This window comes from Eurosta solidaginis, chromosome 1, assembly GCF_040869045.1.
Source record: "Eurosta solidaginis isolate ZX-2024a chromosome 1, ASM4086904v1, whole genome shotgun sequence".
Lineage (NCBI taxonomy): Eukaryota > Metazoa > Arthropoda > Insecta > Diptera > Tephritidae > Eurosta > Eurosta solidaginis.
This window is the reverse complement of record NC_090319.1, coordinates 384518652-384546131: the sequence shown is the minus strand read 5'-3', so window position 1 is coordinate 384546131 and position 27480 is coordinate 384518652. Positions and strand designations below refer to the sequence as shown.

Sequence of the window (27480 nt, the reverse complement as noted above, 5' to 3'; positions counted from 1 at the left end):
TAAATGCTTAAATAGCATAACATATAGTTTTGTAGCCATATGATATTCACTTTCATTTTTCTTGCTTGTTTACTACAAACAGCTCAAAAATAAAAATTGGAATATTTAATAAAAAAATGAATGCCTTATACTATATATATATCTATATATGCACATGCATATGATGATGATAGATGATGCTCTAATAGGCAGAGAGAGCCTCCATAGCCATTGTAATTTGTGTGTAGGTGCAAGGATCCGAAAGTACTTATGTGTGAACTTTACCGTTAACAAATATTAATTTTGTTGGGTTTTGCAGCTTTTTGGCCGATAAATAAGATATTATGTAAGGCAAAATTTTTTTCATTTTCCTTTATCCTCCTACGCGTTTCGATGCTACCGCAGTACATAATATCTTATTTATCGGCCAAAAACCTACAAAACCCAACAAAATTACAAATTCAAAAATTGGCCCAAATGAAAAACAAATATGAATTTCACCTATTCTGTTACGTCACCATATGACGAAAACTATTTATTTTAACTCTCAAATTCATAAAAAAATAAAAAAATAATTTTAGGGGCTATTACACCCAACAAACACTGAAGTTTCATAAAGTTTAAAGGACTTTATATAACTACCCCCTTATCGAATCTTTACAGTTGGATGACGGCTCGAGAAACACTAGATAAACAAGGCGTTCTCAAATGAGACCTAATAATCAAATCTAAACAAATTATTTATTCAATCGAACTCGAATGCATTTCTGTAATGGGATTTTTAAGTGAGTTCAATTTGCACTAGTTCCCTTATCACTCTCGACTCGTTTCCTAAGGAAGTTTTCTAACAAAGATCTCTAGTCGAGATTAGACTGGTTATCTAATGATCCTATTAGAACTCGCACAGTTGCTGAAGTTTAATCACAATGAAGGTAACTTTATCAGAAACAAAAATTCCGGACTTTTTGAGAAGAGCTTCGTCGGGTTATTATCGGTAAAAATCGACACGGACAAGTTATTGTCCCTTTGTTATAGGCTTGTTACTGCTGAGTTATCCACTTATTATTGATTTTTTATGGGCTAGTTAAATGGGAGGTTACAGATAATCCATCGATCATATATTGAAGTTTTATCAGTATCTGTTTCATAGCAAACAGATAAGACGCCGATAACGAATTTTTATACCTTTCATGAACATGAAATGGTATATTAATTTTGGACCGATGTTTGTAACGTTGAGAAATATAGAAGATAAACTCACCCTTAAGTATTCCGAATTGATTAGGGCGACGAACTGAGTTGATATAGCCATGTCCGTCTGTCCGTCCGTCCGTCCGTCTGTCTGTTTGAACGTAAACTAGTCCCTCAAATTTTGAGATATCTTAATGAAATTTGGCACAAGGATTCATTTTTGTATTATATTAGACCTTTGTCGGATCCGGTAAGATCGGACCACTATAACATATATCTCCCATACAACCGATCGTTGATATAAGACGATTTTGGTCATTCCTGCCGCAATTTAGAAAGTATAAACGTGAAACTCGGTGATATATATTCTAATATACCATAGAAGATATCCTGAAAAAATCACTTTGATCGGAGCTATATATAGTTATATCCCATACAACCGATCGTTCAGATAGAAAGATTTTTGGCATTTTCTCCCTTAATTTCCAACATAAAAACGTTAAACTTGGTGATATTTATTCTAATATATCACAGAAGATTTCATGAAAAAATCATTTCAATCGGAGCTATATATTACATATATCCCATACAACCGATCGTTCAGATAGAAAGATTTTTAGCCATTTCTCCCTTAATTTCCAATATAAAAACGTGAAACTTGGTGATATATATTCTAATATATCATAGAAGATTTCCTGTAAAATCATTTCGATCGGAGCTATATATAATATATATCCCATAAAACCGATCGTTCAGATAAAGGGGTTTTTTGCCATTTTTTATTTTATATTTATCTTAAAAATCGTTTAGGTATGTACATCTGTTCACTATATATTTCTTATCTTATACATCCGATTATTTGAAGCTTACGAACGGGATAAGATTATTGTTCAGCCCCATTCATGAAAGGTATGAAGTCTTCGGCACAGCCGAAGACAGTCCCGTCCTTATTTGTTAACACTACGATAGCTTTTTCAAGGCGATAACTATTCCGTAATTTTGTGGTAACATTTCGATAACTTTTTGTTAACAAACCGAAAAGTTTTCGATAGCTTCGTATCGCAAACCGAAAACTCGATGTTCTAAACAAAATTCGTTGTTAACAAACCAATAACTCATCGATTAGAAACCGGATATTCAGTACCTTTGTAGTTGACCGTATTGTCCAGCGTATTCTCACCTATTTATATTTACCATCAAAACAATTGAGTTCACTGCATTTTTTTTTTTTGGAGGCAATTCAGTGATTTCGTTTATGACTAAATAATAAGAGCCAGATGACTTTTCGTTTTCATAAATAAATTTTTCCTAACTTTACCAATATTACTCCATGTATCTGTAGCTGAGAGGTTAACAGTCGTTCGTAACTCCAATTTTATGCTGTCTTCTTGACCCTCTGGAAAAATACCGTAACTCAGATATTGTTTAAATTGGGACATGTTGTATACACATTTATCACTGAGGTAAACAATTTGCATGTTTAACGCATTTCTCAATATGTACTTTTTTGGACATACGACTCTTTACCTTTCAGCCAAAATATATTATAGGGAAGTAGTATGTTTTTTGTGAGCTAAACTTTTAGGAATAACAATTCTTTGCAGACCCTGTTAAAAACTATTATTCAAAATTTAAATTAAGTTAAGTCTAACGAGCAGATGAGGGACTTAGTATTCCCTAAACCCATTTCGGTAGCAAAATAACAGTTTAAAAAAAAAATTGCCAATAATTCACACTGAATGATCTCAGTGATTTACAAATCACTGTGGAAAACTGAAAAAAAAAATCAAAACTAAACATGAAATCTCTTTTTCTGCTTGGAAGCCGGCTGTTATCCGTAATAGACCGAATTGCCGAATGCAATCCCTGGTACAGAGAGAGTCATTCCTAAAGAAGTTATGTGCTATTTCGATGAGAACGAGAGTGCGTATATATTTCCCTGCAAAATATATATTCCAGCTACAATTGCCTTTGAAATAATCTGACCTGACCATTAGCGAAAAGAAAATTGCAATGCACAATGCAATTCAAAAAACCTACAACAAACAAATAAAAACACAATTCTTATAACAAAGCAACAAAAATGAATATTAGAGTACGGCATTGAGCCAAAGAGCTTACATTTCTGAGCGCGAGTAATTTTTTAACTTTGCTAAGCGCGATGCGCATGCGCACAGCTCAATTTTTGTAACATTTATTTTGAACTTAATTTTTCAAGAGTAATTAATGAGCATCTTCGATAAAACCTTGCCACAGACATAAACAAGAAGCAATTAACAGTTATTTATACCAAGTTATACCACAAATTATATAAAATTGTAGTAGATTTATTTTTGTTAAAATGAGGCTTGAGTTGGCGAAAAAAATGGAGATGCGCATGATTTGGTGTTGTAACTATTTAATATTTAAATTCAATTTAACATTCAAACGCACATAATGTTATGAATATGAGGCACAATGTTTCATGATGATGCGGCGCTCTGTGCACAAACAATATAGCATTAGAGAAATGTAAGAAAATATAAAGCTTGAGAAAATACAAATTCAATTTTTTGGGTATAAATATGCAAGATGCGCTCGTTTCAACTTGCAGTTCACATTCAACTATCGGTAACGGCTTACACTTGTGATCGCAAATAAACGTTGAAATAACAGTTTGATTTTTTTTAAATTAAATTATTTATGATATATATTCACATATAAAAATAAACTGTGCAACTTGAATGGGAGACAATAACGCTGGTTAGTGTAAAAGCTTGAAAGATATTAGGAATATTTTCAATATATAAATAAGTGTGTTAAATAAATACAATATTAAAATAGAAGTGATGTTTTGTGGAGGAATTGAATTAGAAAACTTTTCAATATTTAAAAACTTAAACTGAACCTGTAGTCGAAATTCCATTCCTCTTTATCAAAAATCAAAAAAAAAAAAAACAAAAAAAAAAAAAAAAACCAGTAATAAAAAAAATATTTTAAATATAAAGTTATGTATTATTGATGATTTAAATAAGTAAAAAAATATAATAATTTTTTGAGTTGATTCTGAAATGACTTTTTTATGAAATGAAAGTTTGTTTCATAAGTCTTTTGTTTCATTATACTAGACGGGAAAAAATTCATTTTTTAAACAAAATTTGAGCTTGAGAGTGAAAATAAATACGGTACATCACTGTGATTTCGCCAGGAAATAAAAACAAAAAAACATTAATACATACCTGGCGCGATCTTATCAATATTCCCTACAAATTGGCGAGATGAGAGCTACATATTTTATGCGGACTCCAAACGAAAAATAGCAGTGGCAATTTTTAGAAATCTTCAGCAATTAAGTCCTTCTTTTTATTTTCGACATTTAAGGAAAAACTTATATTAATTTTTGAACTAATACTATGCAAACTAATTTAAAAAAATATTTACGAAAAAAATCAAAAATTCGAAAAAAATTTTCGTATATTTCGAATTATTTTTAAGTTCTCCGAACTTTTTGAGTGTGCAGGTTTGTAGTCCAATAAATTTTATAGTAAAAAGTGTAAGTTATTGATCTATTCAAATGTGTATTGTTTTTTGTCTCTTTTTTCCGAAGAGTGGTTTAGATTTTCTCAATTAAAAAAAAAAATTCACACTTTGTATAGAGGAAGAGCAAAAAGAACGTTCGGGTAAAAGATTATCAAAGATTATCTGCCTTGTTAGACTTAAAAAGATTGGGCCACAAACCTGTATACTTAAAAGAATTCAGGGAGCTCCAAATACAAAGTTCGAAATTTTCGTAAAACTTTCTTGAATTTTCGTTTTTGAGATTGTTTTGCATAGTTTCAGATACAAGACATAGAAGTTTGTTGTTAAGATATAAAAAAACAAAACAAGAAAAATTTTGTTTGACGAAATTTGAAAAAAAAACAAGTAAGGACGGAACTGTCTTCGGCTGTGCCGAAGACTTTATACCTTTCATGAATGGGGTTGTACAATAATCTTATTCCGTTCGTAATCTTCAAATAATCGAATGTATAAGATGAGAAATATATAGTGAACAGATGTATATACCTAAACGATTTTTAAGATAAATAAAAAATAAAAAATGACAAAAAACCTCTTATCTGAACGATCGGTTGTATGGGATATATATTATATATAGCTCCGATCGAAATGATTTTTACAGGAAATCTTCTATGATATATTAGAATATATATCACCAAGTTTCACGCTTTTATATTGGAAACTAAGGGAGAAATGGCCAAAAATCTATCTATCTGAACGATCGGTTGTATGTACATATAGCTCCGATCAAAGTGATTTTTTAAGGAAATCTTCTATGATATAGTAGAATAAATATCACCAAGTTTAACGTTTTTATATTTGGAAATTAAGGGAGAAATGGCTAAAAATCTTTCTATCTGAACGATCGGTTGTATGGGATATATAGTATATATAGCTCCGATCAAAGTGATTTTTTCAGGATATCTTCTATGATATATTAGAATATATATTACCGAGTTTCACGTTTATACTTTCTAAATTGCGGCAGGAATGACCAAAATCATCTTATCTGAACGATCGGTTGTATGGGAGATATATGTTATAGTGGTCCGATCCTACCGGATCCGACAAATATCTAATATAATACAAAAGTACGTCCTTGTGCAAATTTCATAGAGATATCTCAAAATTTGAGGGACTAGTTTGCGTTCAAACAGACAGACGGACGGACGGACGGATAGACGGGCATGGCTATATCAACTCAGTTCGTCACCCTGATCAATTCGGTATACATAATGGTGAGTCTATCTTCTATATTTCTCACCGTTACAAACATCGGACCAAAGTTAATATACCATTTCATGTTCATGAAAGGTATAAAACAATTGTCACTTCTGTGAATTCCCAGGTGCGGATTTAATTCTTCTAGCTATGCTGCGAAAAACTACTCGTTGATGAAACCTGCTTTTATTCGCTGAATAAAAATCTCCTCAAATGAACCGGGACCAAAGTGTTCTTCTTTCCAACTAGAGAGCACATGGAAATCCCAAATAATTAGAGGCAGTAAAGTGCTGTCAATAACCCAAGGTGTTTATCTTAAATCGAGACTGCATCGCATGAAGAAGTTCAGAAGGTAGATGCATCGTTTAAGACCTATGAGGCTACTTTAATTTCAGGACTGGATATAGAGGATCTATTTAAAGATGCACTTTATACTCTTTGCATTTATTGTGAAGGGAATAGTGTTGAAATTTGCAATCTGGCTGGGAGCAAGTGAACATATCGTGTCTCCACTGGTCTACGTTTTTTAGTTATAGGCAATATAATAACTGAACTCAACAAGTATAAAATCAAAGAGAAATCCAGTGTAGATAGAGGGTCATAAACCTAGCGATTCAATACAGCGTTTACCTTATTTGGTGGGCGGCGCTTAGTAACACACAACGAAAAGGGTTGACCACAAATCTAGTGCGGGGTACTTTTGATGCCATAGAAATGTATGAGGTCCTTTCCGCCCTGGGGCTCATAGAGAGTATTATCTATCAGTACGTACTTAGCGATGTAATACTAGGTGTAGGCCCGTGCAATGTCGTCATACAATGAAATCCCATCTTGAAGCATTCATCAGAAGAACAGATGGGATCTATCCATACTAGTTACAGAACTCGCAGTCACTACAGGGATGCATATCGTTTGTCGCGGCCGCAATTTCCCGGAGCTGAGAAAACGGAAAAGCACCTATTGTGTGTAACTAAAATCCGAGCTGACTCCGGAATTGGCATATGGTGTCTGTAGTCCCTGAAAAGAAAAAACTCTTAATTTTCCACTAAAGAACCAAAGTTTTAAAATTGAAAAAAATTCTTTAGCTCGTTAAAACAAGAAAAAGTTGCTTCAAAATAATGAAAAAATACTAACAGTTTTCCAAATGATAAAAAAATGTTAAATTTAAAAAACAAAACAAAGTGATAAAACAAATTATGTGTAGACTTTCAAAAATTTTAAAACACATTTTCAAACTAAAAAAATGTTCTGAGTAACTCTTCAATATTCTAAATTTTCCCCAAAAATCCAATAATAAAAAAATCTTAAAGTATCAATAAAGGAAAAGAGCACTGTTTTGAGTATATTTTTGATAATTCTAGAGCTCCAAAAAGAATTACATTTTTCCAAAAGATTAAAAGGTGGTAAATTAAGAAGAAAACCATATTGTTCTGAGAAGTTCTCGAAAAGTTTCAAATATTTAATCAAAAATAAAAAAAAACTTTAAAAATCAAAAAAGTTATTCGATGCTTAAAATTTTTCAAAAAAAATAATGTAAAAAATTTTTAATTAAAAAAAAATATAAAAAACTGGGTTCGGTAGACTTTTTATTTTTCTAGTTTCAGAATTTTAATATTAAAAAATATACTTTTTGGGTAATTTTCAAAAGTTGTGAAGCTCCAGAGAATTAAAAATTACGAAAAAATATTTACATTTTTTTCTAAATAAGAAAAATTTTAAATTTAAAAAAAATGCCAGGTTCGATTCGATCTCAAGGCCCATAACAATAATTTTTATAATAATTATTGTATTTTAAATTTTTCTATAACTGAAAAATTATTTTTTATATTGGAATAGATAGAAAAATTAAAATAAAAATAATTATTAATATTTATTTATTTCATTTTTGAATTAAAAAAATTATGAAAAAACTTTAAATATCAAAAAAAGAACTGTTTGGCGTAACTTTAAAATATTCCAAATCCCGCATTTTTTTCTAAAATTTCAAAGTTTCAAAAAAAAACCTGTTTTGATCAGCTTTTTAATAGTTCAAAACTTTCAAAAGATTAAAAGTCTCGCAAATATTCACTTTTTCCAAAAATTTTCAAAATTTCAAAAAATAAATTTTTAAAATATATCTGGCTAACTTTGCAATAGTTCTACATTTCTTTCAGCTCTAGCTCAGAGAGTTGCAATTAAAATTCAGAATTTTCAATTGAAGCTCAAAAAAGTACATTTGAAAAGTTCACAAAAATAAAACTGAAGTTCAGAATTTCTATTTGCAGTCAGCAAATTACAATTGAAGTTCAAAAAATTATAATTGGAGTTTAATTGAGATATCTGAACTTCAATTGTAATTTCCTGAACTTCAACTGCAACTTTCTGAAGTAAAACTAAAATAGTGGAGAGTTCCTGAGAAGAAAAGAAAACAACTGCAAAATTTAAAATAAAAACGTCTTTGATAAATATAGAGTTGCCGAAAGAAGGCGAAAATAAATGTATGAGTTACAGAAATTCCAAGCAACTAAATAAACTGTTCTAGGTAGCTTTTAAACAGTTCAAATATTCACATTTTTCCAAATTTTAAGTAAAGAAGTAGAAAAATAATTCTGCAAAATTACGCTATTTAAATATTTTCAAACAATGAAAGTTAAAAAACAGTTTTAAAATTAAAAAAAGTTTTGAGTAGCCTTTTAGAAACTATAAAGCAGGGCTGTTCAAAACTTTTTATACTGAAGTGCCCATCCCAATACATATATGAACAAAATTAAATCTACACTGGAACTTTTTTAAATTGATAAAAAAAATATTTTAAGGAATAAATTTTGAATTAAAATTTTGTTCAGTGTTGTCAATTTGTTAATGTAAATTTCAATATCATACCGAAGTGCCTTGGCTTTAAACGGAAGTGCTTTTTCTTTGCACTTTCATATGAATCGAATTTATATGTGAGGGCATATGTATGGGATAATGGCGGCTGCCGTGGTGTGATGGTAGCGTGCTCCGCCATCCACACCGAAGATTCTGGGTTCGCGCCCCGGGCGCAACATCAAAATTTTAGAAACAAGTTTTTTCAATTAGAACGAAGAAGAATCTAAACGGGCTCGTCCTTCTGTAGTGTTTGGCAAGCACTCCGAATGTATTTCTGCCATGAAAAGCTTTCAATGAAAACTCATCTGCCTTGCAGATGCCGTTCGGAGTCGGCATAAAACAAGTAGGTCCCGTCCCGCCAATTTTTAGGAAAAAATTAAGAGGAGCACGACGCAAATTGGAAGAGAAGTTCGGCCTAAAATCTCTTCGGAGGTTATGGGTCCTGACATTTATTTATTTATTTATATATATATGAGGACATATGGGAGTGCTATAGATTTTTGTTTTATATTCAAAGTGTGGATTGGTATATGTGCCTATTTTTTTTTTTTTTTTGTTGGAAATTAACCGTTAATACATATTAAACATAGTCACATATATATAAAAATACCAAGGCGAATTTAGTTTTTTTAATAGATTAACTAACTATTACGACACGTGACAGTAGAAAGTTTGCTCATAAAAATGGAAACATGCAAATAGCTTTTCTAAAGGGACAATGCAATGCACTTACAACATTCAATTAACGCCAAATTATGTAACTTAAAGCGAGTACTAACAAATGATTATGATGCATGCAACAACGCGGTGGTGATGGTGGCAGAAGTGACAGCGGCAAATGAGCTTTAGTAAATAACATTGAAAATTAAAAAAATGCTTGTCATAGCCAGAGTTGGATTTGTAAGCGAAGCGAACTTAAACTGAAAGGAAAAAAATCACAAAAACAAACAAAATATAAAACCATATCCACTTATAAATTGACACAGACAACTGAAATGACAAAAAAGTATCCACAACTTACTTACGTCAAGCACAAGGAAGACAGACTTAATTTAAGCCAAACTTGTGGAATTTGGTTTTTCCTTTTTTTTATAACTAATTTGTTATGTATTGTTGCTTTTGTTTTGTTGCAAGCATGCAATGCAATATGCAACTTAAAACAGTAACAACAACATTGCAAAATTAGCAAAAAAAAAAGTAAAGTGTAAGCCATATAGCATAATGCACTCAACGAACGCCACAAAATTACGTTCAACTTAGTTTAGCAGCCGTCAGCCCCACTACGTTCCCTCGCACTTCAATGTGCGTATGCTTGCGATGCAATTACTCGCTAATAAAAAGAGCAATTTTTTTTTTTTGACGAGTTGAGCAAATATGCTTCATACGAGAATAAGGAAATGTATGCAAAACGATAACGCGAAATTTAAAAAAAATATATATTAATTATTTAAAAAACTATTGACCTTGAAACGGTGCTCCGTGCGCTACTTGAGCGCTAGAATTTTGTAAAAGGGTTAAACTCAGCATTTCCATCAGTGAAAAAGTCGTTGGCGTTTTTGAAAAAAATTTAATTAAGTTGTTCTTCAACCAAATTCTGAGATAGGGCGTTTAAAAAAAACTGGCAGTAAGGTTTGTTTAAACAAATTATGACATAGAAAGTTGTTCTACCGGATCAAGACAAAAAATAAAACCTGTTTGTTGGTTTTTTTTGCGACTCGAATGCAAAAGATTACAAATGGTTCGCGTGCACTTAAGCGCTTCATTATATGGATATCTATGTCATTTGAAGCATTGTTTTGCATAATTCTGTTTTGTTAAGTAAAAGTTAGCGCCCCCTTAACGAGAACCATGCAACCAGCAATGGAGCATTAGCTTTCTAGAGGCATTTCAAGCTGCTGCAAATATTTGTTCACATTAGCGACCGGCATTTGATGCTGGCGTCAGTTTAACAAAATCCAAACGGCACGCTCCATCCACTTTAATGTGGCCGCTACTACAACAAAACAGTTTTCTATGTTTTTTTAAATGAATTTCCAGCGTAATATCTATCAACGTAATGACAATGGGTTGGGGCTGGTGTTAATTTAAATATTTTATCAACATTTTGCATTGCAAATTGAACATTCCAGTCGACAGCATAACGCCCTTAATAGGCAACTAAAACTGCATTATGCATGCAAATGCCAGTAAAACCGAATAAATTTGACAAATTTTAGTTAATGCGCTGTGCTCAATATTCAATAAATTCAAAAGTTGAACATAAATGTGAAATGTAAAGTTTCAAGCCAATTTAAGCGTAGGATGTACCCAAAAAAACCAAACAAAAGCATTGGTATTTAATTTTTAATGGACCACAAATAACGAAGTAAATGTATTAGAGTAGTAGGGTCTAAGTTTGGGTGTAACAGAAAATTTTACCTCAGTTTCTATATTACAATTTATTTGGTTTCAATTATTTGAAACTAAATATTATCCAAAGTGCACATGGGTAATAAGGGATTTGGCCCACTTTTATTAGACATATTTCTCGTTTTAAAGGAAATATGTGTATAAAATTTTGTTACCGTAGGTCAATTATTTTTCAAGTTCCTTAAACTTATACAACTGCTTTGTCATAAGAACTTGGCGGTTTCACGCCCATATTCAAAATATAAAATTTTTTCAATTTCTTATTATAATTACGAGCCTGACCCGTGCGCATCTTGCGCAACCAATATAAAAGTCTCTCATCTAATATCAACAGAAATCAGCCGGTAATGCAGTGCAAATATTCACAATAGTGCCATAGTACAAATAGACTTCTTTATGTGCTCACAGTCGTTTATTTTTAACAAATAATTTTAATAAAATATAGCTAAACAAAAGCACTACTACCAAAATTTCCCAAAGCTCGCTAATAGCCCGAATCTCCATGTTTACAACCAAAACTATATATATAGATTTGGATTCCAAATAAGAGCGAAAAAGGGACCCGTACATAAAAACAGAAATTAGAAATAATATTCTTTAGAAGCAAAATAGCATTGATATAAAGTTAACTTTTGCAAAATTTATTGCCAATTCTATTTATCTACGATCTTCTTAAAACTCTGTCATATAAAAATGGGCGTGGTGCTTAACCGATGTCGTTCATTTTTCTCAGACATATTTCCTACGATCTCGAGTAATCTGTTTGCCAAGGTTTGTGATGACAATTAAAATGGTTAATTGATTTATGTTCAATATTAATCTGTGAATTTGATTCTATAAAAAATGGCCGGTGTCACCGCCTTTGATTGTGGTTTCGCTCTGGTTTCGGTGGCGTTTTCTGTTACGGCTTGATTTTTCCCTCGATTCTGGTTTCATTTCCTATATTATTTCTATTTCGATGTCCGGTTTTCGGTTTTTAATTTCAGCCCAATTTCGATTCCTGGCCCGGTTGCAGTTTCGATTTAGACTTCGATTCAAAGTCTGGTGCGGTTTCGATCCGATTTCGAGTCCGTATATCAGCATTTCCATATACACCGATGTTTCTAAGTCAAATGGTAGGGTTTTAATGGGAGGGAGGGGGGGGGGGGGTGGGCTGGTCTACTGAAAGGACGAGACCTCTAACACTCTTTCGGTTTTCCTGATCATTGTAGTGTCCTTCGAACCGAGTATCAGCTATCATGGAAGCCGCGGTTTGGAAAGAAAACCAACTGTCGTATGTCATGTAGCTATCAAATCCCTTCACGTAATTAATGCATACCTATCACCAAACTTTCGTCGATCTTGTATTCCACACGAAGAAGAAAGAAAACTCAGATATACCCTGCAGTGATGGAAAGTCGAGTGCTTTCGTCCTTTGGTGAGATTTCGTAATAAAAATTTGCTAAAGGGGTAAAAGAAATTTTCGCAGGCTTACTGAAGAAAAAGTGGTATTTTCCAAAAACTTTTTGATTTTTTATAATCACTTCCTATCCACTTGTTCTAGGCTGCTTGAATTAAATCGGATATTTTATTAAGATATGAGGTGTAGGCTTTCAGTACAGCAAATTGTATATGCTGAGATTCAGAGAATCATTCTGCGGGTTCGTCTTAGAAAATATGTAGTAAATAGAGTTCCACCACGTTAAATAGGACTAATATACATTTATGAAATGAAAGTAACAGCCTCCTTTGCTAAGTCCTATATAGTGTGGGTTTATAATTAAGACATGCCCGGCGGGTTAGGGGGTCAGAATATACCCGCGTTAGGTATGCCTGTCGTAAGAGGCGACTGAAATACCAGATTCAAGGGGCTGTGTAGCGCAACCCTTTCAAGTTGCCAGTGCAATATATAGCTTTTCCAAACACAATTGTCAACCTCACCTATCCGTGACATTTCACTAACAGACGAGGCTCTGGCGACCCCAAGCTTCTCACGAAACTTGGAGGTGAGGAGGGAGGAATGGCCTGAAGGTTTAATGTGGCCATATAAATCGTTCCCGAGATGGTCGGGCTAGCACCTTAATGGTGCTGTGTTACCGGAGCGTACCGGATCGTTATCCAACAAAGGATAACGATAACACTCCCCAAAGCCTTCGGGGATTAACCTTATCGCTACAACAACAACATAATTAAGACATGTTTTTCGGTTAAAGTCAAATTGATATGTCTTTGGGCTGCATGGGAAAAGTTATCGAAGCCGACGACGTTCTTATCAAAAGCCCAAAACTATATGATTGTCGTAAAGTTACCTCTACTGTGCTTTTATTCAAACTCTGGGTAAGCTCAAGTTAACTTAAAAGCAGTACCTATTTTCCTATTGGTACACCTGTATGTTCACACACATCTAACTTCACAACTACTTGGTACTCACGCCTTTTTTTTTATATACACACTCTAATGTACCGTGTATTCGTTTTCAATAACATTGAGAGCTTATCTTTTTGTTTTTCTTATATGTAAGTAATTCTATTCACTTCTCTATATAATGCATAAGAATTATATACATATGATGATATCAAATTGATTTTCCAAGCATAATACACAAACACGCAAACTTGTAATGGAAGTTTATAATTTAATACAATGCGCATGCGTAGACTGATGAGCACGCACCCAAAGTTTGCGAAATCACTATTTTGCATTTACAATTTTTCCTTTGTACGTTTGGCGCTAACCATCATAGCATTCGTGGCGGACTCGTACTAATCTCTTTTTGCGTAATGATAACATTTATGGTTTCTGGAGTTTTGCAAAGTTCGCTTCCTTCGTACAAGCGGCAAGTTTTTTATTACAGCAACATTTTCTTTGAACTTCGTAAAGCGCAGCTGAAATAGTGCAATATATTTTATATCTAAAAGTGAATTGAAAGTGGGTCGTATTGGTATAGATCTTAGATGCTAAATGTCACGGATTCGAAACTCATCTTGGTAATGGCACTTCTATGTTAGCTTAAGGAATTATTTGACGGGTTTGGTGAAAAACAAAAGTTGCAAAGTAATATGTTTTAAAAGATCACATTGGCCTAAGATTTGTTTTTAGTCGCCAATTTTGTTTTACTTGACTCAAAGGTTAAAATGGTAATTTTAATATAATTTAACCAAAGTTAAGTCGTGGTTGGAATCAGGCAGCGTAACTAAATCTTTGTGAAAAAACGAATTCGACTGCACAAATAAGTACTCTTAAAGTTTGCCCTGCTTTTCAATGTGCGTATCTGCATTTGAGGTCAGAGCAAGAAATTTAATGAACCCCTTTTTTCCACAAAGACTATCATGTACGTGGATTTTATTAAAAACATATTGGTCTTACTTAATAATAACGGTTTTGCCGCCGAAAATATCGTATCCGCTACTTCTATTTTTTCCATCGCTCGCCACTTGGAGATTCCAATGGAACGAGGGCATCCACGTTATCTTACATTATAGGTGGGTTCCAATAAAAATACTTTCTGGACTGAAGCATCTTCATCCACTCGCACAGCTGGATATAGCTTCGTCGAGCTGTGTCAGCATATGCAATAAGTATATGTGCTCATCGTTAAGGTGCCTGTTTAACGTTTGCTTAGCGGACTCGAACTCATATGTACAAAACCACAGTTGGTGGATAGCGGAAGTTACAAATCCATACAGATCCATCCACATCCACTTCAGTTGTACCCTTTCAGCCTAAGATATCCACTTGACAGTTGAGCGGAATACAACTATGGCCCAAAAATCCAAACTCCCTATAGACCTCTATGTATGGCTCAGTGGCACCCATGTTTATTTCATTTTATTTGTGGGCTAAGATAGTCGGTAGACAGATGGCCGGAATACATATAAGTTCCGATCACAGAATAATCATAATATTAAAATAGTTCGAAGTTATTGCAAACGAGGTCAGGCACTTTCATAGCCGCTTTTCAAGTCGGTGCTAAATTCCGTTATCTTAGTAGCACTGAGCATCATCCGATACACTGCTATCTAGGGCCCTACAGGCCGCTACGTCAGATTCAGTTGCACCCATGTGGTCTAAGACAGACGTTTGACAGTTTTTCGGAATACAATTATGGCCCGATCCCAAGGTGATCATAATCTTGAAACATATCGATGTATTCGCGAGAGAGGTGAGGCAGTTTTGTAACTGCCCATATCATATCTCGAAAACTGAGCAAAAATCGGACCGCCACCAACTTACTCGGAATAACCATAACTTGTATTTTCAACATGACATTTTGTAATTTTTCGCTTTGTCCAATGAGTTCCATCAGACCAGCATCCCATAGAGCAGAATTGGCTTGACCACCATTTCCTTACTATAGTTTTTTTGGCAGAAGCTGACAGCTTCTGCCGATAACCCCTGCAGCAGTAAAATGCAACTAATGCTGTCATAGCGTCACTCTCTAGAAAGCACTCAACTGAAGATCTACTAATTTCTTGATATAAAAACTGGGTTATCAGCCAGTCGTCGTGACTCAGAATGGTGTCCAAAAGTTTACTACTGATAAGGATTGCCTGGTCAACTGCATAGGCAGTCCTTTGCTTCAGCTCCTCACGAAGTTCGTTTATCAAATCTATCAAATCACCAAATCTAGATTAAAGGATATAATACACTCCCTTTATACCGACCTCTGCACACTTTTCTCCCGAGTGTGGCTCGACACTACTCCGCTGCAACAGTTCCATTGCACACAAATTTTATAATAAATTCAAACAGACTCTGCACGACTCCACAGCCTACCAGAGCCCTTTCTTTACATTGAAATCAAATTGGTAGCAATTTTCTAGCCCCCGAACAATCATGAAACGTATGTACTAGTCATTGAAGCGCTACAATGAAGTCCTTGGAGATACGTGAGACCTCCTGTCGGCCTTTGTACTGAAGGCAACTTTGACCATGCTCCCAGCCCTCGGTATGTACCTCGAGAGATCTTTGAGACTAAATATAAATAATGCCATCTGGGGCTCGAAACATGAAGAGCGTAAAGTAATACAAGCAGGGAAATGACCGGCATTCTTACAAAGAAAACAATCGTTCAGGTATAGATTCCTTGCAATCACGACATCAGGCATATTGTTGTTTAATAGAAGCTTCGGAGGTTACTCGCCATCCTTTGTCCAGCTATACACATTCATCTTTCCTCGGCGGGACACCACGCAGATTCATAGCAGACTTCCACATTTGTATAGAAACTTTTTCACCAACCAGATTTGTAAATGCCAAACTCATCTCGTTGGGCCTCCCAGTCTGAGTTTAGCTTGTGCAACCCTTTCTTCCAACCAGCCTAAGAAGTATACATGTACATAAGTACGTACATATGATTGTAAAATCCACATCTAGGAAACGACACATCAAATGTCAATTAGCGTAAATGAACTCAAACAAGTAGATGGAGCTATTGATTATGAGTCGATAATTCTCTCATATTATTTGTGCATTCCAGCGGTGTAAGTATACAAATGTGTGACACCTGAATGCAAGCACCAGTAAAATGAAGACTGTTTCACAAAATACATAAGTGCACTAAGTTGAGCCTTATATATCAATACAGGGCAGTGCTTATATGTATATCATATTACTGATTTTTGCCAATCTGACCCCTTCTAACGATAAAATTTTACCCCAGTGCGACACCGTTTAACCGTCTCCAAACTGGACTAAAATTTATATGATATTTCTAACCTTGGTATTATCGTTTGAAAAAGTAAGAGGTTGATTAAGGACCACCCTCATGTGTACAGAAATATGTGTGAGTTATTTCTGAAAGCGTTGCAGTTAATACCGTCATAAATTTTCGAATACAACAACATTAACCGAAAACAAAATAGACGTGACCTATCATATCTTTTCTATTCAATTTAAACACACATAAATCATAATTTGCGAAAAGATAGGAGTTTGTGGGGATCAGCTAGAAAGGGGGCAAACCTTGTGAAAAGTGTACCTTTATGTGCTATTTAAATATATATATACTTATTGCCGAACAGATATTTAATGGGGAAGTGTGTCAGACACATTATTCATTCATTTTGACAGCATACTTAAGTACGACTGCAACTTAGACGCATTCAATAGAAATGCGCATGCGTAGCATGCATGAAACTGCAGTTTGTTACAATATTTATTTCTCAAGCGTTTTACCCACATTTCCAGTCCATACTTATTGAAAAATGCATTCCATGCATATTATAAATACTGTAACGAATTTAGTGAAATTTCGCTTATTCCAAACCTTCTGTTATCGTTCGAATCGCTAAACTGTTGAATAATAAACCCCAATACTCAATAACGTAAAATGGTCTTCCTTAAACTACTTTGAGAGTACTGTATATTTGTAGTTTTTAGCTATATGCGTGTGAATATGTGAGTACTACTTCGGCTGATGATGACATGCGTTTGGGAGTATCTCTCTGCTGCGTTGTATGTATGTGTGTACATTATGATTGATTTGTTTACGTACATACGAGTGGCTGCTTAGTATTGGCTTAATGATGGTAGTATCCCTTAGTGATGATAATATTCGTCACAATGCATATATATTAACCTGCGTCGATTTGTATGGACGAAAGTTAACCGATATCGCGCCATCGATTTTTCGATAGGATTTGGGCTCAGGAAAAAATGGCGAAAGGGTCAATTTTTCGACCAAAACATTCCCCAAAATCCAAAATTTATATATTTTCTTTTTTTTTCAAAAAACTGTTGTAAAAAAGTTGGCGATAACAGTTTTTTGAAAAAAAATATTTTCTGGGTTTTGGAGAGTGTTTTGGTCGAAAAATTGAAACTTTAGCCATTTTTTTTCGCAGGCTCGAAACTTATTTTTTTGGGTATGCGTAGTGGAACTTTATTTTCCTGAACCCAAATCCTATCGAAAAATCGATGGCGCGATATCGGTTAATAAATCGACCCAGTCTAGTGTACATATATTTATAAACTAAAGCGACTTGCATATTTAAATAATCCACAAAGTTAATGAACAATTGATCTAATTGAACTTTATTATCTTCGCAGGTAGAAAAAGTCATCATTTAAATATTTTAATTACTTAATAATTGCCATAATGACGCTTTTACACACATCGGCAGCAGCTGTAACTGTAAGTTTACCAAAATCTCGACTGTATTTATTTATGTATTAAGGTATTTCTTCTACACTTTTACATCTTTACTTCTACAAGTTATTATTTTCTTTTTTTACAGCTTCTATGCGCTGCGCTCTCTTTCTCCATTGCGGAACCTCCTATTAGCAATGGGCATGCACACCCGGCTAGTTCTTATTTGCCACCAGCATCAGGCCCAGCCACAACATACGAAGCTCCCCCGAATGGATATGCTCCCAGCGCACCTTCCGGCGGCCCATACCCAAGTGCACCAGCAGCACCAAGTCCGAGTTATGGCGCTCCACCTGCACCGGCTCCTCCATCTCCTCAACGCCCATCCAGTTCATATGGTCCGCCCAGCAAACCAGCTTCAAACTACGGTCCACCACCATCACAAAGTTATGGGGCGCCACCCAGTAAACCAGCCCCAAGCTATGGACCACCACCTAGCAAACCAGCTCCAAGCTATGGACCACCGCCAGCACCAAGCTATGGACCTCCACCCAGCAAACCAGCTCCAAGCTTTGGACCACCGCCAGCACCAAGCTATGGACCTCCACCCAGCAAACCAGCTCCAAGCTATGGACCTCCACCCAGCAAGCCTGCTCCAAGCTATGGACCGCCACCAGCACCAAACTATGGGCCTCCACCCAGCAAGCCTGCTCCAAGTTATGGACCTCCACCCAGCAAGCCAGCTCCAAGCTATGGACCTCCACCTAGTAAGCCTTCTCCTAGTTATGGTGCCCCTCCATCACCCAGTTATGGTGCACCACCCAGCAAGCCTTCTTCAAGCTATGGAGCACCACAGCTGCCGCCATCTCCCAGTTTTGGAGCACCACCCAGCAAGCCTTCACCAAGCTATGGAGCTCCGCCACCACCTCCATCTCCAAGTTATGGTGCACCACCATCTCTTAGTTATGGTGCGCCACCCAGTAAACCTTCCCCAAGCTATGGAGCACCACCGGCACCTCCATCTCCTAGTTATGGTGCGCCACCCTCGCCAAGTTATGGGGCGCCACAGAGCGCGCCCAGTAAACCTTCGCCTAGTTATGGTGCACCGCCATCTTCTAGTTATGGTGCACCAACGAGCAACCCTTCACCAAGCTATGGCGCACCCGAGCCACCTCCGTCACCTAGCTATGGTGCCCCGCCAAGTCGACCAAGTCCAAGTTATTCTCCTCCAAAAAAGCGTCCAGCTAAAGTACCAGCAGGCATTTTCACAGCACCACAGTCTCCAGTAGCATTCTACGGCCCTCCAAAGGCCTCCCCTCCATCGTCTAACTATGGAGCTCCTCCATCAGCGCCCTCTCCCAATTATGGCGCACCTCCGTCAGCGCCATCAACAGGCTACGGCGCACCACCATCAGAACCCGCACCCAGTTATGGAGCACCGCCATCAGCGCCGTCAACAGGCTATGGTGCACCACCAGCTCCGCCAGCGAACTCATATTTACCACCAACTAAGTCCTACTCTAAGCCATTCGCTCCACCAAAACCACCCGCGACGTCATATGGAGTTCCAAGTGCACCCGCCCCATCGTCTAGCTATGGTGCGCCACCGGCTCCACCGTCTTCTTCCTATGGTGCTCCTCCTCAATCGAGTCTTTCAGGCGGCAGCTATCCAGCTTCAGTACCAGAAACCATTCCGCAAAGTTATGACGCAAATGGTGGATACACCTACAGAAAATAAAATAAGAAGAGGCGGCATCTCTAACTTAATTATTAAACTTTTTATGTTTATTTGAGTTTCACCGCCAGTGTTTCTCTCCATGTCAGGCTCTTTAAGGCGTATTTTTTTAGTTTATATATTTGAGTTAACTTTTCCTATCCGTAGATTTATATGTAGCATTATCTCTCTTGAAAACTTCTTTCTTTTCTAGTTGCCTGTATTTTTCATACGTTTTGAGTGTATAAAGTAAGTTTTTGTAAAATATTTTATGTTTTTATTTTTATTTACTATATAATTTAATTCTTAAACTTAGTTTGACACAAAAATTGGAAATAAGTTAATAAAAGTAATAAAACCAGTTCTGTATTGGAAATATATTTACAGAAGATTATTTTAAAATAAAAATGACTAATGTTGAAGAAAAAAAACTATTATCACAGTGATCTTATCACAGTGATTGGCAAATCACTACCTTGTGTCAACTACTATCATGAAAGTCTCAATCAGGTTTAAATCGCTGTTATTTGGAAATTATAGTAACATATTTTACAACCATTGTATAATCACCGTTTTGCTCAAAACTTGAAGGAACGATGTAAATCGGCAAGCCAAGCTAATGTGGTGAATATTAACAAATTCGACGAATCCCTATACCGCTACTTAGTAAGTACTCGTAAATGGTGCACAGCAAGCAAGCAAACGAAATAACAAGAGCTATAAGCACAGCTCAGACTTACATAATACCAGGTATGGTCACAGTAAGGCATCAAGTCCCGGGTATCCCGTTCCCGAATACCGGGACTCTCGAGCAGTTTTGCCATCCTGAAATCCTGGGGTTACATATATTAAAATCCCGAGATTTCTTCGGAATCTCATATTGCAAATCAAATAACTTTAGTTGGTGAATTTCGTCCCTGTTTTATTTTTGTAAGTATCAATTTCGAGCCACTGGAAATCTTCTTTCCCTTGTAAAGTACAAACTCCTTTAGGCGTTACAACTCTCAATGATCCGATTTCAAAAGAAACATTTTTCTATCCGATGGATTAATAAATGTACAGCAATTTAGAAATGAAGCATAACTACAAATTACCCTACTAGTGCTGAGTCTGAAAGATGTACCTCAACTCTCGATTATACACATATGTAACAAGTTAAGATCTAGCCTTTCTGATGTTACATTAGATGATATAATACTTAGAGGAAATTTTTAGGAATAAACACACAACTGAAATAAAAATTTTTTTTTGGTAAACTACTCATATTTGTTTACATTGCTTAATTATTTTTGAACAGAAATTCAAAGGTATCTGAATGATCCGGAAAAATCCCGGGATACCGAAATTGTCAATTTCAAATCCCGAAATCGCGGGATTACAAAATATCTTCGGGATTCGATGCCTTAGTATACAGCAACCAAAGATTATCGAAAATAAAGATGTTGCAGGGACGAAAAACGTGTGAAGCAAGCTTCACAAAACTTCTAGTAGGTCACATTCACCACTTACCACAACAGAATTTGTTAACTACCACTGTCTGTATTTGTTATTTAATAATTATTTGTACACTTTATATTCAGGTAATGTGTTCAGAATTTTAACTTTTACTCGCTAAGACTCCAATCAGTGGATTTCTGAGCTTAAATTTTGTTAAAATTGTGTTAAAGTTTTTGGTGTGGTGAAAGTGACGTACTAGAATTTTGTGAAGCTCCGCTGCTTTCCACCGAAGTTTGCGCCTGCAACATCTTTACTTTTCGATAATCTTTGCAGCAACTACGAACGCAGTCAGCTTAAGACGAAGTTAGATAAACTACACACACACATGTATAGAACCACAGCGAACATGAAGCACAGAAGAACGAGTAGTAAATAAGTAATTATTCGGTAAGGCTGTCCGCGTAAAGTCTAGACCTTGGAAGAAAATAGTGCAACACAAATGAGTGATGTATGAGCAGCGCAATTTAATAGCGTTTTCTTTTCTGAAATAAATTGTTGCCTAAGTAAATGGTAAAGCCTTAATAGAGTTACTCCTACCCCAGAAAATTTTCAACATTTATAGTGCATACAAATAACATTTCAACTCACCATATTCACTCATATTAACAGAATATATGTGGAACTTAAGAGTGAACTGAGAGTTTCATAGAGTTGCACTACACCACACCGCCATTTTATACAGGGTAAAAGTGTAACGCTTTTGCGTTGCGAGCAGGCACCAATTTTCACAAAAGAACGAAATACCTCGTAAAGGCATTGCCGTTTTTTAGAATAGAACAACAAACCTTGCGCGGCGTACAAAAATCGTAACACTTTAGCCAGAAAATAAAACTATATAAGAAATGATTAATGAGCTTGGTTTTAAAATGTTATAAGTGAAGTAAGCGAAAGCATTAAATTGTGAGGTTCTACTACCATTGTAGTGCTCAAAAAAGAACAATTTGATTTACGAAATAATAAAGCTTATTTGTTTCATAGAGGGCAGAGAGAAAGAAATTTTAGGGAAAGAATGAATTTTAGGTGCCTGCAAGGTGTAAAAAAATCCAAAGGAGCTTTAGCATCCCATACAGTTAAAATCGAAGAACTTGTTCAGTTTATAAGCTTTCGCATTTCTGATCATTAGAGATTTGTATCTTTTTTGTATCATTAGAGATTTGTATCCACCTGCACCGGATCCTCCACCTCCTCAACGCCCATCCAGTTCATATGGTCCGCCGAGCAAACCAGCTTCAAACTACGGTCCACCACCATCACAAAGTTAAGGGGCGCCACCCATTAAACCAGCCCCAAGCTATGGACCTCCACCAAGCAAACCAGCTCCAAGCTATGGACCACCGCCAGCACCAAGCTATGGATCTCCACCCAGCAAGCCTGCTCCAAGCTATGGACCGCCGCCAGCACCAAGCTATGGGCCTCCACCCAGCAAGCCTGCTCTAAGTTATGGAACACCGCCAGCACCAAGCTATGGACCTTTGAACTTGGCTTCCTGCACGAAAAGCTTCAGACACGCGAAGATGTAAAGCCAATGGCTTTCTGATCCGCCAGTATCTATGTATTTCTGATTTTCCGCAACTTCGGTAGCCTGAATGTGTATGTATGGATAGTGATGAAATTCATTTACAGTCAGGTCCAATCTTCGTCTAAAAAGATTAAACCAGGGCAACTAATAAATAGGTTTACCAGATTTACGGCCTGAATGGATGACTCTCAGTAGGACGTCTAGATCATAAAAATCTTGAAACTCATGGAAGATCTCCTTAAGATATGAGTAAGACTGGCATAAAGACTTACAGATGATCTCATATCAACTTACTCTTCTTAAAAACTCAACCTGTTTATAGCTTTAGGCACAATCGGAGACAGTCCGGAGCTTACTGTTTTTTTTTTCATTTGTGCGGCTTTATGAGTCCATAATATTTTATTTGAATAATACCGAAGACTGATTTTAATTATAATGCCTAATTAAATCTTAGTTAACATTTTTAAACAATAGAACGATGGTACGCTTTAATGAAAAATTCTCATCATGCATAAGTAGATTGCAAGAAGCAGCACCTACGAGTCTAGTAACAATGCCCATCTAATCTTGTTGCAGAAGAGCATGGGAAACGGTAGCATGACATGATAATAAGTATTTAGCATGATTTTATTTTTTCTGTGTCACCAGTATGTGATGTGAACAAATAAAGATCAAGAAATTTTTAAATTGTATCTGTACAATTAAAACATTTTTTATAAACGTTTGTATATGAGTGTTTGTTTAATTAATGAAATAAGTTAATTGTTACATTTTAAAGTTAATGCGTAAAAGTATATCAATTAAAAAATAAAAAGTAATAAAGAAGAAGATAAAGAATGTTCTGGCAACACAGTTGCCAGATGTATATATAAATAATTTATTGTCGTGGCGCTGCCATCTCGTTTCATACATAACATAAACAAATTTTGTGTTTATAGGTCAGATAAATTTTAAAGTTCATTTGAGAAAACGAACCTTTATATATAATTTTATAAACTTTTTTTGTATGTAGTAGTAGGGCGGCCGCCATGGTGTGGTGGTAATGTGCTCCACCTACCACACCGAAGCTCTTGGCTTAAATCCCCGGCCGAAGCAACATTAAAAAATTTTGAAAAAATGTTTCCAATTAGAAAAAAGTTTTTCTAAGTTGTCGTCAATGTTTTGAAAAGCACTTCGAGTGTATTTCTGCCATGAAAAGCTTATCAGTGAAAACTCATCTGCCTTGCCAAATGCAGTTTGGAGCTTGCGTAAAACATGTAGACCCTGTCACGCCAATTTTTAGGAAAAGTTTAGAGAAGCAAGACACGAATTGGAAGAAAAGCTGGTCCTAAAATCTCTTCGGAGGCTATGGCGCCTTGCATTTATTAAATTTTTATTTTTGTATGTATGTAAGTAGCCAAGCTAAGTAACGCCAAATTCGACCGACTTGTCTTCCTTGCAAGCTTAAATGTAAGGAACTCTTATTTGATTTTGAAATAATCTTGCCAAGTTTTTCTGAGTTTCTTATACTCCTGAAAGTCGCTCTTCGAGTTGCAACAATTAAAAACCTTCCCGTCATTGGACGTCAGTGCGCTTATGTTTTTAATACCCCACCAGCAAGGGAATGTATTCGGGCTCCTCGATATAACTTTATATACTGCCTGAGTCCAACTTCTTTGTTCTTGTTCTTGGTTCTATAACGCCTTTTACTGCCTACTCCGTTGCAGAAGCTGCATAATGTTCGATTTAGATTTCTATGCGAAAGGCGTATGTGAAAACTAAGGAATATTGAAACACACTAACACACCAGGATTTTGCAAAAAACCGTCAGTTCGAACAGAGTTCCACAAAGAAACGCAACTGCCAGCGGGTGATAGAAATGATTCAGTTCTTATCGTTGATAAAAAATGTATATATGTAGGTATATCAAATTAAGAATGCATCAAAATGTTTTAGAATTAAAAATAGGCGTTGCTGTTGTTTGGGGCGTGTTATCGATGTCTGCGGGATATAGTAGATCCGGTATGTTCGGCTAACAAGCGACATTAAGTTATCAGCCAAACCATCTCGGGAACGATTTAATATGACCACATTGAATTTCTTGGCCATACCAGACACCAACGCCACCCACCACCTAGTAGTTCCATTAAGAACTTGTAGTCGTCGGAGCTTCGCCTGATAAATATGTGCATGATACATTCATATTTGTAACTGGAATCCTCGCGTAGGTAAGGTTGACAATTCAATCCCTTGAATCCAAAAAAACAAACGTGGAAAGCAAGTGCTCGTGACTTTCAATGTGTAGACATTAGGGTGGGTCGATTTGTATGGACGAAAGTTAACCGATAACACGCCATCGATTTTTCTATAGGATTTGGGCTCAGGAAAAAAAGTTCCACTACGCATAACCAAAAAAATAATTTTCGAGCCTCCAAAATTTCATTTTTTTAACTTTTTTTCGACTTTGATTTTTAAGGTTTTTTTCATGACCTACTAAATAAATTTTCATATGTATTTTCTTTTTCAAAAAACTGTTATCGCCAACGTCTTTAGCGCACATTTTTGGGTCGGGCAGGGTATACATGAAAATTTTACAATCAAATGAAATTTTTTTTTAGTAGGTCATGAAAAAAAAACCTTAAAAATCAAAGTCGAAAAAAAGTAAAAAAAAATAAATTTCGCAGGCTCGAAAATTATTTTTTTGGGTATGCGTAGTGGAACTTTTTTTCCTGAGCCCAAATCCTATCGAAAAATCGATGGCGCGACATCGTTAATACACCGCCCCAGTCTAGTAAACATACAGGTGTACTGCTAGAAACTAATTTTCGTAAGTTAACTAGAGAAGAGGTAACTAAGTTAACCATGTCTGAAACAAATAATTTTGGGTTTTTTGAGAAGAGCTCCGTCGGCTTCTAATCGATAACAGCCAAAACCGAAAAGTTATTTGTATAAATTAAGCCGGGGTTGCCCTTATTGCTTTTAAATTGGTTAATTCTTTGTAGGTCTATAAATAGAACGAAAGCAAAAACAATACCAATTTCTTTGAAACCGCCTTACCAACAAGCATAACTTTAACACATGATTACATACAAAGTATGTACTGTGCAAAAAGAATAAAATATGCAAGGAAGGCAATTGGGGTAAGGTTTACAACAACTAAGGCATGACGTAGCTGAATGCGTTTGTAACACTTCAACCATCGTAGGAGTGCAGGCTCGAATCCCACTCCCGAGAGAAAAGGCGTTGAAGAGATTTGAAAGGTATAATGAAAACAGCTGTCGCCTTGTCCGTCCTGATGTCACGTTGTTTAAATTTTTCCCAAACTATTAAAAAAACCGAAAAGTTATTGTTAACTTATTTGCTTATTATTGATAACGAATTATCGCCGAGTAATCGGCTCCTTATTGGTTTTTTGTCGGCTTCTTATTGCTTTCGGCTTATTATCGACGGATTACAGATGTGTCATCATATTTCAGTTTTATCGGTAAATGTTTCATAACAAACCGATAAATCGTTGTTAACAAATCGATAAAATAAAAATAACAAATTTGTGACACTCCGATAAAAAAATGTATGTTTACCAATCGACAAGTTTTTGAAAACAAATCGATAACGAATCGGTAATACACCGATAAAAAGTTGATATCAAACCGATAATAAATCGCTTTCTTTTCAAAAACATATCATCGATAACAAATTGATAACACGCCGATAAAAAATCATCAACTGTTTGAAAACATATGTTACCATCGATATTTTGCAACACGATTAAAAAAAACTATTGGTAGTGCTCGATAATTTTGACCTCATCTCCGCCACATTTGGGGTCAGATTTGAAATTGATTACTAAATTAATTTCGATTCATATAAGGACTGTTTCAAGATCAGTTCAAACCTTGTATTTAGTCATAACAAGACCTTTTCTGTACAAGTTGTTGATTGCTTTCAGAATAATTTCTTCCTTAGTTTAGGAATCATTGCGTTACTACTTCAAACATCAATAAGCAAACCATCGATAAGACTATCGATAGAACAATTTTAAATGTATTAAATTTGTAAAGCTTACTCTGAATTCACCATCTGAAATAGAAATTTACAAACATTTCAGCTGCAATGTAGTGTAAAACTATCATCGTTGGTACACAAAACCGACGCTATTTCTAAGTAGTTTTAAAATAACCATCGATGCAACCACGTTTATCGCCTATAACACAAATATAATAAACCCTCCTTTCGTTGCTTCTCTTTCCTTTCCTTTACTTTACTTTCCTAGCCTTGATTTGCTGTCTGGTTTCGTTCATATGCTACAAAGTAGTTACTACAGTTGCACTTACTTACTTACTTAATTGGCGCTTAACCGTCTAAACGGTTATGGCCGTCCAACAAGGCGCGCCAGTCGCTCCTTCGCTCCTCCAACCGGCGCCAATTGGTCACACCAAGGGAGTTTAAATCGTTTTCCACCTGGTCCTTCCAACGGAGTGGGGGCCGCCCTCTACCTCTGCTTCCATAGGCGGGTTC

General features: G+C 35.7%; 1 protein-coding gene across 1 annotated transcript; it reads left to right on the top strand.

Annotated features, from left to right (window-relative positions):
- The first annotated feature begins 3769 nt into the window (after nt 1-3769).
- Nucleotides 3770-20398, top strand: Muc91C (Mucin 91C). Its single transcript, XM_067763286.1, has 3 exons — nt 3770-3912; nt 18214-18298; nt 18402-20398. Exons 2-3 carry the CDS (start codon nt 18263-18265, stop codon nt 19989-19991), a joined length of 1626 nt encoding a protein of 541 aa, XP_067619387.1. The 5' UTR covers nt 3770-3912; nt 18214-18262; the 3' UTR covers nt 19992-20398.
- The last annotated feature ends 7082 nt before the right edge of the window (nt 20399-27480 follow it).

Bases quoted from the DNA above. Each gene is read 5' to 3' on its own strand.
- Muc91C (XM_067763286.1), top strand. From the start codon at position 18,263: ATGACGCTTTTACACACATCGGCAGCAGCTGTAACT. The intron at 18,299-18,401 runs GTAAGTTTACCA...CTTTTTTTACAG, and splicing joins CATCGGCAGCAGCTGTAACT to CTTCTATGCGCTGCGCTCTC.